Source organism: Cebus imitator, unplaced genomic scaffold, assembly GCF_001604975.1.
Source record: "Cebus imitator isolate Cc_AM_T3 unplaced genomic scaffold, Cebus_imitator-1.0 Scaffold125, whole genome shotgun sequence".
In the NCBI taxonomy this organism is placed as follows: domain Eukaryota; kingdom Metazoa; phylum Chordata; class Mammalia; order Primates; family Cebidae; genus Cebus; species Cebus imitator.
In genome coordinates, this window is record NW_016107440.1 from 2,577,296 (window position 1) to 2,594,020 (window position 16,725).

General features: G+C 42.7%; 1 protein-coding gene across 5 annotated transcripts in view; it reads left to right on the forward strand.

Moving 5' to 3' along the window:
• The window catches only part of EXTL3 (exostosin like glycosyltransferase 3), a 126,762-nt gene that overhangs the window by 77,392 nt on the left and 32,645 nt on the right, over positions 1-16,725 (forward strand). For 3 of the 5 annotated variants that reach the window (XM_037742681.1, XM_017540440.2, XM_017540441.2), the window contains exons 2-3: positions 9,593-9,686; positions 11,388-14,009. In XM_037742681.1, coding sequence (XP_037598609.1) covers positions 11,862-14,009 — 2,148 coding nt within the window. In that variant the 5' untranslated portion in view covers positions 9,593-9,686; positions 11,388-11,861. Of the gene's footprint in view, positions 1-4,445; positions 4,613-9,592; positions 9,687-11,387; positions 14,010-16,725 lie in introns of all 5 variants that reach the window. The other 2 variants (XM_037742682.1, XM_037742683.1) reach the window with 2 other exon arrangements.

The window sequence follows — 16,725 nt, forward strand, 5'->3', positions numbered from 1 at the left end:
TCAGCCTCCCGAGTAGCTGGGATTACAGGCATGCACCACTATGCCCAGCTAATTTTGGTATTTTTAGTAGAGATGGGGTTTTGTGACGTTGGTCAGACTGATCTTGAATTCCTGGCCTCAAATGATCCTCCTGCCTCAGCCTCCCAAAGTGCTGGGATTACAGGCATGAGCCACTGTGCACAGCCTTGAACAGGCCTTTCTTTGGCATTTGCAAATACCTGTGTCGACACATTTTTCTGAACTTGTTGAAGATGAGATGGCTACAGTACGAGCTGTGATGTGTTGTATGATTGTTTATCCTAGTGGTTTTTTTTTTTTTTTTTTTTTTTGAGACAGAATCTTGCTTTTTGCCCAGGCTAGAGTGCAATGGCACTATCTCAGCTCACTGCAACCTCTGCCTCCCAGGTTTAAGTAATTACCCTGCCTCAGCCTCCTGCGTAGCCGGGATTACAGGTACATGCCACCACACCTGGCTAATTTTGTACTTTCAGTAGAGACAGGGTTTCACCATGATGGCCAGGCTGCTCTCGAACTCCTGACCTCAGGTGATCCACCTTCCTTGGCCTCCTAAAGCACAGGGATTACAGGCGTGAGCCACCATGCTGGCTGGCTTCCTTTATTTCTGAAATTGAGCTGTGAAACGTAAAAGCACAGTGACTTCGAATGGAGAAAATACTTGATGGGATACCAAATTATTATTAATGGAGTCAGTTGAAAATTAAGGGAGGCCTTAAAGGAAAGCCTTATGCTTGAAATCTTAGAGGTGAAATGAGAAGGAGATCTTGGGAATGGCCTTGATGCCTTGAGCGGATAGGTTAGTGAAAACTCCCCCACAGTAAAACATGTGTGTGTGCTCTGGGAGCGAGGCAGTTGTAAGTCAGTGAGGGCCTAGAGTCTGAGAGGATCTTTGAGTTCATCTGGTCCAACCCCTTAATTTATGAGCTAACAAAGGACGAGGAGCTTATGAGTCAAGAACGAGGAATTTGGGAGTTAAGGGACCTGATGAATCAGAAAGACGGTAATGATGATGGGCTGGTAAAATGTCTCAAGCCGAATTTACCCATGAAGGGTGAAGGAGGATGCCCAAGTCATAAGCTGATTTAAAGCTGGTCACGGTGGCTCACACCTGTAATCCCAGCACTTTGGGAGGCCGAGGCGGGTCAAGAGATCGAGACCATCCTGGTCAACATGGTGAAACCCCGTATCTACTAAAAATACAAAAAATTAGCTGGGTGTGGTGGCACGTGCCTGTAATCCCAGCTACTGAGGAGGCTGAGGCAGGAGAATTGCCTGAACCCAGAAGGCGGAGGTTGCGGTGAGCCCAGATCGCGCCATTGCACTCCAGCCTGGGTAACAAGAGCGAAATTCCATCTCAAAAAAAAAAAAAAAAAGAACTGATTCATGTATGGCTTAGCAAACTTGCTTCAGTTTCTCCATCTCATTCAGGGAGACCCAGGGCACTAACAATATCAGTTGCATGCCTCCACAGCATAAAATAAAAGTCATGTGTTCTTGAGAGGCGGAAACTGTTAGATTAGTTTATAATCTAGGCACTTACACACTAAGTTGACTCTTGTGAGAATAAGTTAGCAAAATCCATCTGAAGACCGTATTTAAAAACTTTGTTTCTACATCTCTACCCAGTCCTTATGAAAATGATGCATCTCATTTTAGGAGGGAGAGTGAGAAAGAAGAATGCAAAAATCACCTATAATTTCACAATCTAGAAGTGCCTATGTGGGTGTTTTTGCTTTAAATATTTTATGTTATACTGCATATATAGCTTTGAATCTGTATTTTTCCACTTATCATTAGGTGGCGAACATGTTTTTTCTTTTTATTTAAAACCATTGAAAAGCTTCCTAATGGTATGATAGTCATATCAGTGAGTCATACTTTAACCTTGCTGCTAGGCTTGGACATTTAATTTATATATTTTATATAGATGATAAAGAATAATGAGGTGATTGCATCTTTTTATACAAATCTTGTTCACCTAAAATACATTCCTAGAAAGTGAAATTGCTGAATCAAAGATAAGAAAATTTTCAAGGGTTTTTTTCTTACAAATGGCAAATTACTTTTCAGTTTAGTTTTCTACTAATGCAAGAGTACCTGTCACATTGTGGCAGCCAGCATAGTTCAGAGTTGTACTGTACTTTAATCACTTTATTTTAATGTTTTAGTATGAACATTCTGGAAGTTAAATCTTTTTTTCTCACTAATGATTCTAGAAGAATAATTTTTGGGATAGAATTGCAGGGAAAGAGAATAGGCACAGTTTCAGTGTTTGTATTACTGCCAAATTGTGCTCCAGAAAGGTGTGCCAATTTGCAGCCCCAGCAGCCAAGCGTGGGAATGTTTACCCTGGATCCTGCTTAGCACCAAATAATAAAATTTTACAAATGTTTGATGATATATAGGTGGAAAATATCACAGCATCTTGTTTGAGATGTGTATTTATCTGATTGCTAGAAAGGTTAAACGTATAAACATGTTTATCACTTGAACCCTTTTTTGTGTAACTTTTTGTTTATATCCTTTGACCACTGTTGATTGCCTTCTTTTAATTCTGTCATGCTGCACAGGCTTCCCCCAGTTTTTAATCAAATTGAAGCTTTTTTCTTCTGAACACATAGAATCCTTTGATTCTTATGTAGTCAAACCTGTTGAACATTTCTGGATTTTACTTTTGCTTGGATTCCTGGAAAAGTGGCTGTACTTAACTTGAGATGAAATTACATGTGTGTTTTCCTTTTCTTGTTCTGGTTCATTTATTATAATTAACTCTGGAATCCATCTGGAACGTATTTTTGGATTTGGTTTGCCATGCAGTAATCTGACTTTATTTTTTTTCCAAATAGATGTGTCACATTATTTATTGAAAAATGTAATGAGGTGTTCTTTAAAAAGATTGCAAGGAGGTAATATTTATATTTCAAAAGTAATATATACTGATTGTAAAATAAATTAAGACAAAATGAAGCCTCCAAGTAAACAAGTGGTAGATACATGAGAAGCAGTAAACAGGGCTGTAGGTCATCCGGACCTGGATTTGTAACTTGGTTGCTGTATTGCCCTGAACAAGTTTCCTGGCTTCAGTGATCCACCACTGCTTCATCGGTAAGGTGGAAATCACAGTACCTACTCCCATGTGGTTGATGAAGTGAGATAATATGTGTGAAATGTGTCATCTAGAGTCCTGTGTCTAGCATATTGTGAATATAAATCAGTAGCAATTTTGAAAAAGGCCCCTCCTCCCCATCTTCCAAGGGTGTGCAGTGCGTTGTAGCTGTGGACTTTCTGTATGAGTTAGGGGGGATTGCTGTTTGTCTTCCTTAGCTTTCTACAATTACATTGATTCAGCTGCCATCAATCTGAATCTCCATTACCATCAATTCTTCCTTAGATCAATGGTTTTGGAGTTAGGATTGTGTGCTGTGCATTCAAATCACCTGGGAACTCTGTCAAACTGTTGGAGTCTTGGCCTCACACCTAGGAATTTTGATTTAGTTAATGTAGCATAGGCCTGGGTTTATTTGAAAAATTCTTGAGTTGTGAATCTGAATTTTACACCTGGTAAAACTGACTGGTAAGACAATACCATTTTGATTTGTGGCACATTAGCAAACTGGTGGGAAGGGAAACATACAGGCAATGGTATAATTTTCAAACTGAGGACTTACGCTGGGAGTTGAGACTTCTGGGTTCAGGTTTATTGCCAAGTAAACAGGTAACTTGGAATAATCAATGACCTCATTTTCCTTGTTAATATCTATATATTGAGCAACGGAAGGAATGATCATCACTTATTGATGAGTTCCTTTTGTATTTTGTGACTTGTCTGCTAGTGGCATTTGTGGAACACCTTGGGATTTAGAAATCTGCTCCTAAGCCCAAAGAATAACTTTTTTTCCCTTTATAGCAGCCTGTAATAAGGGTGGCTCAAACGTTCGTTCTCTGGCTGCATCATAGTCTTCACTCTCGAGTCAGTAGGTCAAGGCACAACCAGTTTTTCACACTTCATTTTGCTTTTTAATTGCTGAGGATATTCTGCTTCCCTTTCTTCATCCAGGTTAAGTTATCCAGTAAGAAACCACTGTGACACAGGGCCTTGATCTCCTGTAACTTGGGAACTGCCTACATGTAGTTCTTACAGCTTATTCTTTATCTACAATTAGCTTCCCTGGGTGGTGCCTTTTTTTTTTTTTTTTAAACAGAAGAGAGAAATCAGTGATAGTGTGGGAAATGCATTTTAGTGCTTATTAACATACTTCCTGATTTCATGGACTAGGTGCTATCATGCCTTGACAGGCTGTTTATCGTGCCTGTACGTAGTAAGGAAATCGGGAAATGATGCTCTTTTAGGTTGTTAGTACTTAAAAACAAAACAATCCTATGAAATACTGCTTCCAACGACCTCACTGAAATGGTTTCCTGTGCAGAACTCTCTTTACCTAATTGGAAGGGCTCCTGGTGATGGTGGCATCGGCAGCAGCATGCAGACGGCTCTGTAGAACCCGCATCTGGGGTGTCATGGAATTCGGCCACTAGATGGGCCCATTTTGCCCTAAATGAAAAAGAAAATAGTATTACAAGCACAAATATACAGGTGAGTCATAGGCACGCTGGCAAACATACTTTGTTTTGAGTATGTTGTTCTCTTTAGCAGGTAAATACTTTGAATATAGTGTTGGGTTTGGGTTTTGGAGGAATATTGTGTGTTTCAATTATAATCATTATTCATGGTTACAGTGGAGCCGCAGTGTTATGGAGAATGTAAAAATAATCTACGTGATAGGCGTGTGTGTGCCTGCTCGCACTGTTAATTGAATTAATACAGACATTGGAACGCAATTAAGGCATTAAAGGTTTGAGCCTTAGAGTCAGCTTGCTTTGGTTTGGATTCACATTTCCCCACTTAATATATGGACGACCTATGGCAAATGACTTAGCCGCTGTGCTTTGGTTTCTTCATGTACAGAACAGGAATAACAGTAAACCTGTTTCACAGGATTGTTGTGAGGATTAAGTGAGTGTGTTGAGGAATATGTGGTAATAGGTTTAGCTGGTATACAGCAAGCATTCAATACCTGTTAGCTATTATCCTAATTATTTAAGCTATTAGAGGCCATTGAAGATTTCATTGGGAACATCTGGAAAGCGTCTAGCCTCTCTTTCTCGCCGACTTCTCTCTTCATTCCTTCCACGTGGAAGGCATAATAGCCAGATGGACCAGCAGCTCCCTTATTCCCCCTGTGCCTCCTGTCTTTCTGGGTGAGTGTTTTAGTGTCGTCGTTTAACTTTTTTTCTTTCTTTTAGTGCTGCATTGTAGTCTGATAATTTTCTGCGTGTAAAAAAAAATTACAGTTTTATTAAACGACAAGAAAGAAGACCTAAATAGAGACATATCCCAGATCTGCGATGGGAAGTTTCACTATCAGTGTTTTAGTTTTATAAGGAAAAATGTCGAGTCTGTAGGATGGTTGTTATATCAACAGACTCTTGAAAGCAAGGCCGTGAGTAATGTTCCTGCTGATTATCTCGGCTTGCTGTTGTGATAAGGGATGTGAGCGGAGGAGGGCCCTGGTCCATGGAGGTAAAGGGGAACACCAGCATGTGCACAGTTGTGCTTTGGAACTTTGAGCCTGGACTTCTCAGCCCACTGTTCAGACTCTCGAACGGAGTGATTTACATGACAGCTTTCCAGGGCTACAGCTTGTTTGAGCCCTCCAGTGAGTGGCTAGCAGATGGAGACTTCTACTTTGCTTTTGTCAGCAAAAATGTCTGATTAGAAAAAAGTAAAAGGTAGGATGCTGGCCACAATCTGAATGGTAAATCTCTGTGTACAACTGTTTTACATTTTTTTCCCTCGGGAGAAGACGCTGTTATGACCCCCTTCTAATCGTAGAAGACATGCTTGCTGCCATTCGACCTTTGAGGTGTAGATCTCTGTGTTTCTGACCACTGGAAAAGGGAGATCAGGAGGGAGGCAAAGATGGGAAAAGCGAATTTGAGAATCATCTGGTCTCAGCTAACCGAAGCTCATTGGGAAGTTCGGGGAGGTGAAGGACGGAAGAGATTTAGGACAAGCCTGTGGGAACAGCTACATTTAGGGAGTGGTGGAAAGGGGTCAGAGAAAGAGAATCAGGAGAGGGCATGGGGGAGGAGTGTAAAATGCAGACTGACTTGATATGAGGTGCACGGCATGGGTGATAACGGCGGGACTTTGATATGAGAAAAGAAGGTATAAGTGGAGAGAATTTTTATGCTTCTGGATAAGATTATATTAAAATACTTAAGACTTCCCTGCTGAAATGCAATATAATGGGATTCTTTTTATATATTGCTGAAGTCTAACCCTAATATTGTGTTAAGTATTTTTGTGCCTTTGTTCATGAGATTTTTTTTGTAGGTTTTTCTTTGTTTTTGTTTTTTAGACAGGGTCTCGCTCTGTCACCCAGGTGTGATGACAGCTCACTGTAACTTCTACTTCCTGGGTGCAGGTCATCCTCCCACCTCAGCCTCTAGAGTAGCTGGGCACATACCTGGCTAATTTAAGTTTGTTTGTTTTTTTGGTAGAGATGGGGTCTTACTATGTTGTCAGGGCTGGTCTCAAGCCATCCTCTCCCCTTAGCCTCCCAGAGTGTTGGGATTACAGGCATGAGCCACTGCACCTGGCTTGTAGTTTTCTCTCTCTTTTTTTTTTTTTTGGTACTGTCTTTGGCTTTAGTGTCATGGTAATGCTAGGTTCCCTCCTCTGGAAGAGACAGTGTAGAATAGGTGTGTATTTTTTTAAAAATGTTTAGTAGAATTCTTCAGTGAAATCATGTGGGGCTGGAGATTTCTTTTTTGGAATTCTTTTTTTTTTTTTTTTCCCCCGAGACAGTCTCACTCTGTCACCAGGTTAGAGTGCAGTGGTATGATCTCGGCTCACTGTAACCTCTGACTCCCGGGTTTAAGCTATTCTCCTGCCTCAGCCTCCCAAGTAGCTGGGACTAAAGGCACACACCACCACGCCCTGTGAATTTTTATATTTTTAGTAGAGATTTAGTAGAGGTTTCACCATGTTGGCCAGGATGGTCTTGATATCCTGACCTTGTGATCCTCCCACCTTGGCCTCCCAAAGTGCTGGGATTACAGGCATGAGCCACCGTGCCTGACCCCTTTTTGGGATTTTTAAGTTTGAAGTCAATTTACTTGATAGTTATAACTGTTGGATGAGTTATGGTATTTTGTATTTATCAAGGAGTTGGTCCATTTCACTGAAGTGTGTAGAGTTATGTAGCTTGCAGGAACTGTAGTAATAGCCCCTGTTTCATTCCTACTATTGGTAATTTGTGTCTTTTCTATTTGTTGTTCTTGCATGTTTGTCAAACTGGTGACAAACCCCTTTGTTTTCTTGCTTTTTCTCTTCTGCTTTTGTTTTCGATTTCAATGATTTCTGCTCTTTAGGTTTGTTTTGTTTTTTGGGGGGGGTTCTTGAAGGAGGAGCATAGGTTATTGATTCGAGACTTCTTCGGTGCAAGAATTCATACATAAATTTTCCTCTTAGCACTGTTTTAGCCACGTTTCCATTTTTTCCCCTTCCATCTATAGTAACTTATTTAATTTGTGCAGTAACCCTGGCGGTAGGTAGAGATTTTTAGCATCACTTTACAAAGGAGGAAATGAGCTCAGAGAGATATATAACATTCCCAAATTCTCCAGGCTGAGCTGCGTCCTGAGCCAGGTAGTCTAGCTGCAGGTCCATATGGCCATCCAGATGCCTCCTGGCTCTGAAGTTCTCTCTCTGTATCTTACCTGAATTCAATACAATGTATTATTTGTTAGTGGATTCATTAACAGATTACCTTGAGAGCCATGGGAAACACTTTTAGTATGAGGTAAGAGGACTAGGTCCCAGCGAAGCAGAAAGGGAGGATGAGTCAGGGAAGTAGATGGGACACTAAAAAAACACAGCTTCGTGGAAATGCAGGGGAGAATTGAGAGTTTGTAGGATGAGGAAGTGATCCATGATAATGATTTATTTAACAAATATTTATAGAGTGTGTATAGTGTGCTGGACACTGGGCTGGATGCTCGTCATGCAGCAGTGAGCCAGGCGCACAGGTTTCTTCCCCTCGAGGATTAAGCTTTGGTGGGAAAGGGAGGGAATTAAAAGATATTAGGGAGGAAATCAATGGGTCGGTCCTAGAGAGCATCAGGGTATAAGAAAGGCAACTTTACCTGGGAATGCCAGGAAAAGTTGAGACATGGAGGATGAGAAAGAGTCTGTCAGGCAGAAGCCTGGGGAAGAACATTTCAGACAAAACAGGTATGAAGTTTTGAGAGTGAGAAGCTTGGCACAGTCGAGGAGGTGAGAGGAGGCCTGTTCGGCTGAAGCTGAGAGAGCAAGGGGAAGAGCGATGGAACTGAGAGGAGTCTGGAGGGCCGGGCAGTCAGTCGAGAGGGGAGGCGTGGTCTTACTCACGTTTCTAGGCGGTCCTGGTTGCTGTGTGTGGAGTGCGTTGTAGGGCAGGAACGGAGGCCAGCTGGCAAGTTAAGTGCGAAATGTCATGGCAAGTGACTGAGAATGAGTTAGACATGTACATTGTATTTGGAATAAAAAAATTTCTGGAGATTGCTCCTTAGCATTGTTTGACATTTATTTCTAGAGGTTGATATATTTATTTTCATTTTCCGGAGAATCACAGAAGAGATTCTGAGAGTTTTCTTTTTCTTTTGTGCATGAAATTTAGCTGTTCAGGAAGGAATGCTCATGTGATTGGACATGGATGATGCTTTTGCCTGGCTCCCATAAAAGAGATGGGAACTTAGTGGGTATGCATTCTTTGGAATTATTGTTGAGTTATTGGTGTCTGTGAGAACATTTGTTTCTACTCTCAGCTCTGCTTATAGGTAAGTTGATAGCACTAGAAATATTAGACTAAGTATAGTCAGGCTCCAAATGACTTTTTAAAACCCTCTGTTTAGACTCTGTATGTAATGTCTTTTCGAATTTTTGGTATGAAAAATTTCAACCTAGGCAAAAGCAGAGAGCCTAATGTCATAAGCCCCTGTGGGTGCCCATCATTTAGTGTCAGTGGCAGTCAGCTCACGGCCGATCTTGAGTTCCTTTCTACCTCCAAACTCTCCCCGTACTCTCATCCTGTTTATTTTGAAGCAAATTCCAAGTACATCATTTCATCTGTCAACATCTCAGTATATACTTCCAACAAGTAAGAACTTTGCCATACTTTAGTGTTTGGTTTTATTCCCCCTTAAAGCTCATAAACAGGTAATGTCTGTCTGGATGGTTTGCCTGCGAGAGTCCCTGTGTATACCTCTTGTCCTGGTGTATTTATTAATAGTCCCCCTTTCCACTTCAAAGAGTCTCTGTTTAGACAGTAAATTCTTCGGTCACCTTATATACATAAGAGAAATCTTTTCAGAGGGGACAGTAAATAAGTTACTTACTAGCACTTTCTTATTTTTCTAATAGTGTGTCATTATTCTGTTTTTTTTTTTTTTTTTTTTTTTNTAATTTAAACAGGAGATCAAGCCCTGGAGGTTCACTCTTTCAAGAAATCATGTGCTGAAGTTTAAACAGGAGATCAAGCCCTGGAGGTTCACTCTTTCAAGAAATCATGTGCTGAAGTATAATGCTATACAAGTCAGAGGAAGGAAGGATCCCAAAACACATGGTGAGGAAGGAATGAGTCAGCTGGATTGCCGTGATTACGCCGCCTTTTCTTTTTCTTACATTCTGTTGTTTCTTTGTTATGATTTGGTCATGAGTGCAAAGAATATTCTTTTGAAAGCAACAAGAGATTTAAACATTTGAATCACAAGGATAATGTAAATTTGGATATTTGGGCAGCCGTTAATTATCCAAGTTTCGATTATTCAAATACTTAAACATTTTAGTAATATCGTCATCAACTTTAGGTCTGATGTCTTGTCAGATGTTCTTTCTAATGGATGCAGTGACTCACGCCATCATTTCCCTCCTTTCATTCTTTGCTGTTAGCTGATTGTAATACCCCTTTTCTTAGAAATTGTTGTTATAATTTATTGATTAAAATTTAATATCAGATGTTACAGTGAAATTTGATCAACTTGAAAAAAATGTTAGATTGTTTCAAGAAATTTTCATTCTGAAAAATAATAAAAATTATGATTATAAATATGGTAAGAAGGAGAGAAGATGATCACACCTTAAACAGTTAAACATCTTTGACAGAGGTAGAAGCTAGAGAGTGACTGTGCCTCTGTGAAGTCCTACTCATTTTATGCTGCCTGTACCCTTGTTTGTTTATATCTTATCTCTTAGGCTAAAGGAAGTTCCATGAGGTCAAGGATTATACACCCTGGATTCTCCCACAGTTACACTTAGCGTGTCTTAGCCCTGTTAAGAGTATGGTGAATATTGTTTGGAAGAATGAATAAAGAAACCAGCAATATTCCCTAGCATAGGATATTATGATTTGCTTCTAGCTGTGCTGAATTTAAAGGAAAGCAAGTAGCAATCCTCTGTAGCCAGTGGCAGTGAGGCCTAGTGAGAGGGCAGGGCCGGGAGTGTCGTTGGGGGACTGAGTCGCCTCAGTGCCCTCCCACCCACTGCACTGTGTATCACAGCAACGTGGTGCATTGCCGTCTCCGTGCACCTGTCTCCATCTGAGAAAATTAGGAAACCAAGGTCTGATAGCAAATCTGTCAGCAGAGAATGAGAACGAATGCCTCTCATTTCTAAGTATAGTGTTCTTTCTAAAAGAGCAAGTTACTATTTATATTTTAAGAAAGAGCACATGATGTCTGCTAATGGAAGATAAATGAGAAGTAAACTGGGAAATACATTTTGTCTCAGGATTACTGCATCTACTACTGGATAAAGATCAAAAGAGTTCTCTTCAACCCCTTTCAACTCTACATTGAACAAATTGAGCTTTTCAGAGTTTTTTTTTTTGTTAAGTATTTCCAAAGAAAACGGGTTAGGAGTAAACATAAGCTACCCAGGTTGGATAGAAAGGTATTTCTCTTCATAGGAAGATGATGTCCAGGTGTGGAATAGGATAAGAAAATGAGACCGTGGACATCTTTGCCCCATGAATTTAGTTGGTCATCATGTTATAGGGCTGTAATGCTGCTCTATATGCAGTTACATAAGAAGTGGGGAGGGGGTGTAAACTGCAGCTTTGGAGGCACTTCGCCTTTTATTTCCCCAAGTAAAATAGTCATACCAAACAACAAACAACATCTCTACATTGGCATAATGTTCTTTGCGACACACACCAGTGTTCCAGCCATTGTTCCATCTAAGATTTAAGCATTTTCTAGAAATGTACGATGGTGGGAGTGTTCAGTGTAATCTCATCAAGACTGACGTGGTTCTCTTTCTTTTGCAGGCCCGATTGTTGGCAAAGACATCAGTAAGAAGCTGGCATTTATTTCTGTTCTAACCCATTACTATATAACCAAATAGACACTATGCATATTTGTTGGTCAGCAAAACCAAGACACAAGAGCTATGGCGGTTGAAACAGTCTGTCTGATTCCAGGGTGTTTTTCCTGGGTTTCATCATCAGGTATCTCCTTCCTTTCATCCCAGCAAGAATGTGGCACCTTTTACCTTTTGATAAAGATTAAGGACATGTTCTTTGGTCAACAGCCAGAACTTAAAATCTGCTATAATAGGGTCAGAGACTGTTTCAGCTGCAGCTGAGGAAAATGAAATTTCCGTTTTATTTGGTGCCTTGTCCAGGGAGCGCAGGCACTCTTCCTGAAACATGCCAGTGAAACAGAGATCGTTTTGTGGAATAGCAACCCATAGTTATGGCGAGTGACCCGACGTGATCTGGCGGGCAGGCAGCAGAGGACTCATGACGGGCTATACCATGCTGCGGAATGGGGGTGCGGGGAACGGAGGTCAGACCTGCATGCTGCGCTGGTCCAACCGCATCCGCCTCACGTGGCTCAGCTTCACGCTCTTCGTCATCCTGGTGTTCTTCCCACTCATTGCCCACTATTACCTCACCACTCTGGATGAGGCCGACGAGGCTGGCAAGCGGATTTTTGGCCCCCGGGTAGGGAACGAGCTGTGTGAGGTGAAGCACGTGCTGGATCTGTGCCGCATCCGCGAGTCGGTGAGCGAAGAGCTGCTGCAGCTGGAGGCCAAGCGCCAAGAGCTGAACAGTGAGATCGCCAAGCTGAATCTGAAGATCGAAGCCTGTAAGAAGAGCATCGAGAATGCCAAGCAGGACCTGCTGCAGCTGAAGAATGTCATCAGCCAGACCGAGCATTCCTACAAGGAGCTCATGGCCCAGAACCAGCCCAAGCTGTCCCTGCCCATCCGACTGCTCCCGGAGAAAGACGACGCCGGCCTCCCTCCCCCGAAGGCCACCCGGGGCTGCCGGCTGCACAACTGCTTCGATTATTCCCGTTGCCCTCTTACCTCTGGCTTCCCAGTCTACGTCTATGACAGTGACCAGTTTGTCTTTGGCAGCTACCTGGATCCCTTGGTCAAGCAGGCTTTTCAGGCGACAGCACGAGCTAACGTGTATGTTACAGAAAACGCAGACATTGCCTGCCTTTATGTGGTCCTAGTGGGAGAGATGCAGGAGCCAGTGGTGCTGCGGCCTGCCGAGCTGGAGAAGCAGTTGTATTCCCTGCCGCACTGGCGGACGGATGGACACAACCATCTCATCATCAATCTGTCGCGTAAGTCAGATACACAGAACCTCCTGTATAATGTCAGTACCGGCCGTGCCATGGTGGCCCAGTCCACCTTCTACGCTGTCCAGTACCGACCTGACTTTGACTTGGTCGTGTCGCCGCTGGTCCATGCCATGTCTGAGCCCAACTTCATGGAAATCCCACCGCAGGTGCCGGTGAAGCGGAAATACCTCTTCACCTTCCAGGGGGAGAAGATTGAGTCTCTGAGGTCTAGCCTTCAGGAGGCCCGCTCCTTCGAAGAGGAAATGGAGGGCGACCCTCCCGCCGACTATGATGACCGCATCATTGCCACCCTGAAGGCAGTGCAGGACAGCAAGCTGGATCAGGTCCTGGTGGAATTCACCTGCAAAAACCAGCCCAAACCCAGCCTGCCGACTGAGTGGGCGCTGTGTGGGGAGCGGGAGGACCGCTTGGAATTGCTGAAGCTCTCCACCTTCGCCCTCATCATCACCCCCGGGGATCCTCGCTTGATTATTTCCTCTGGGTGTGCCACGAGGCTCTTTGAAGCCCTGGAAGTCGGTGCCGTCCCCGTGGTGCTGGGGGAGCAGGTCCAGCTTCCGTACCAGGACATGCTGCAGTGGAACGAGGCGGCCCTGGTGGTGCCCAAGCCTCGCGTTACCGAGGTTCATTTCCTGCTCAGAAGCCTCTCCGACAGTGACCTCCTGGCTATGAGGCGGCAAGGCCGCTTTCTCTGGGAGACTTACTTCTCCACCGCTGACAGTATTTTTAATACCGTGCTGGCTATGATTAGGACTCGCATCCAGATCCCAGCTGCTCCCATCCGGGAAGAGGCAGCAGCTGAGATCCCCCACCGTTCAGGCAAGGCGGCTGGAACCGACCCCAACATGGCTGACAACGGGGACCTGGACCTGGGGCCAGTGGAGACGGAGCCGCCCTATGCCTCTCCCAGATACCTCCGCAACTTCACGCTGACTGTCACTGACTTTTACCGCAGCTGGAACTCCGCTCCAGGGCCTTTCCATCTTTTCCCCCACACTCCCTTTGACCCTGTGTTGCCCTCAGAGGCCAAATTCTTGGGCTCAGGGACTGGATTTCGGCCTATTGGCGGCGGAACTGGGGGTTCTGGCAAGGAGTTTCAGGCTGCCCTTGGAGGCAATGTTCCCCGAGAGCAGTTCACAGTGGTGATGTTGACTTATGAGCGGGAGGAAGTGCTTATGAACTCTTTAGAGAGGCTGAACGGCCTCCCTTACCTGAACAAGGTGGTGGTGGTGTGGAATTCTCCCAAGCTACCATCAGAGGACCTTTTGTGGCCTGACATTGGCGTCCCCATCATGGTAATAGGAAAACGAGCAGTTCGTTTTGCTGCATGAGATAGCATTTCACTTTTAATCCCTTTTCCGTCTTCCTTCACTTTAGCAGTTGTAAGTTCTAGCAGAGAAGAATACACACACACTTTTAAAATGCCTGTATAGATTCCTTTCTTCCTGAAGTGTTTGCTTGCTGCTCTTTCAAGCCTTGGTAGTTCTGTTGCTGTTACTTCCTAAATCTCAGATCCCCAAAACTGAAACTGATTCTATAGTCAATATATAGACCTCGTGGGTTATCCCATCCGTTATCCCATGGACTTCTTCCGTGTCATGACAAGGTGGTAATGACGATAATGATAAGCTACCATTTAGGAAGCACTTAGCATCTTGGCACTGAAATAAGCATTTTATCATTATCACTCTTTCTTCAGCTTATTTGTATGGAGCTGAGACTTAGGTTAATAAATTTGCCCAAGGTCGGAGAATGGAAAAGCTGAATTTAGTATGTCTAATTCCATAAACTGCAGCTTTAGTCACCTCCAAAAGGGTTTAGTGAGGCCTGTGTCTTTTTCCAGGTATTCATAGAAGTCTTTTATAAGACTGGAATTGGGGTTTGATATTTTGGAGTTGGAGAACCAACTCCAGTTGAACGTTCTAGGGTGTCTTGTAGGTTGTTATTCTTTACTCCATCTCATGGTTAGTGCTGTATTTTACAGAAAAAAAAAAAACAGCTAAATATGCAGGATGTAATCCACCTGCAGAATTAAACTTAGATTCTAGAAGAGAGATGGTAACCATCTTAAATGTGTAGCCTTAGAGCAAGTCTTAAGCAGACTGCCAAATATTTACCCTGCAACCTATATAGTTACTTTCTGGCAAAAGGTAGCAAAAGGTCTGATGGGCCATACATTGCTAGAAGTCTAGTTTTTTTTAAAAAGTGTATTTCATTGGGAAGCTGATACATTTGACTTATTTTTTAGGCAGCGGCATGGTGTAATAAGAATGAGATTTGGAGTGATACAGACCTAGGACTAAGTAGTCATTTTGTGATCTTTGATAATTAGCTTTTTTGATCTCAGCATTAAAGGGGAATCTAAGATAAGACAACTAAGGACTCTAGAAAGGTGTTCACTTACTTGATTCCCTATTACCCCTTACTGTTAAAGGAGATGGAAGCAGTATGACTGTCCTGCCTATGTTGTGGGCAGCTTTAACTGACCTCGCTCATAAAGGCTTCTTGTATCCTCTACATCATTTCTGTTTGTGTCAGTCGTTACTGCCTACTTCCTCCTATGCAAAGTACGTCTTTGCTTTAAATTTTTTCTTAGTGCTGCTAATCTTGTCTTTTTTTTTTAAATTTAATTTAATTTATAATCAGGCTATTCAAAGACCATAGGGTTATAAATCCTTTTTATCCCAGTTTATTTTGAATATTAAGTAAATAGGGAATTTTTTTATAGACTTCTCAAAGTTCACTTTGTTAACAGCTTTATGAATGTTATTGAAATTAAAAAAGCATTTACTCTGCGAAAGGTATATGCTCCTGAAATAGTAGAATATAGAGCAGCCATTGTTTTCCAATTTTCCTGAGTTTTCTTTGATTTCGATAGGGATGTAGATCAGTTGGTGTCACCACAGTTAAGTTGACTGAAATTCATCAGAGAACTTACCAGAATGAATCCTTTGTTAAAACTCTGGTGAGAAATAAGTACTCCTGGTAATTAGGCAGTCCATTGCAATAATACCTAATCGGAAAATGCCAGAAACTTTCCAGATTGGCCACTCTAAACAGCTTTCTCATATTAGCAAAACAAGTTGTTTTCTGGTCCTTTTAAAAAAGAGGAAATAACTGCAAGCTGGAGATTTCACTCCATCTTGTAAATATTCTGGTTGTGCTTTCTGTCTAGGAAGGGCAGGTGTTCTGGGCAGTAGTTGAAGTTGCTAACATCTGGGATGTACCCAGGTATCAGAGGTAGAAAGAGACTGGTAGCTTTCTCTCCTATAGAGAAATGGCACTACTGTGATCTACCTCAGAGTGGTTTCTCCATCTAGATGTAGATATAGCCAGTTCGGTATGTTAAGCTTAGTAAATCTTTATAAATTTAGCACCAGGATGGTTCCCAGGCATCAATGAATCTACCCAGTAACGTTCCTGCCATTTCAGAAAGTGCTGGGCAATACAGGCTTCTCTTATGCTCGGCTCCCACTAAGCAAGAGGCGTAAGTGCAAATGTGTATGGGCTGTGAAGTGTAATGAGCTCCAACTATTTTAAGTGGAGAAGGGTTGTCTTAGGGGTGCCTCATAGGACTTACATGTTAAAAATTCCTCATTCTTTTAAATATTTACAAAAAAGGTCTAGCTTGAAGTGAAGGTGATCTTTATTGGCAGCATGCTTGGTCACTCCGATTTCAAATGCTCTCTGACACAGCTTCACAAAAGGGATGGTGGCTAGGCAGGGAGACAGGACTTGCATAGAGATGGAAGAAGTGCCACCAGTTGAAGTGGATTTCCCATTGAATGGGGTGGGACTACCAAACAGAGGGGCGATGGTGGGTGTCTGCTTTCTCCCTGGCTCTTGCATATTTTGTAAGCATGTGAATCAGGTCCCTTAGCTCCTGGAGCATAACAACAAAGATATCTTTTTTTTGAGACGGAGTTTCGCTCTTGTTACCCAGGCTGGAGTGCAATGGCGCGATCTCGGCTCACCGCAACCTCCGCCTCCTGGGTTCAGGCAATTCTCCTG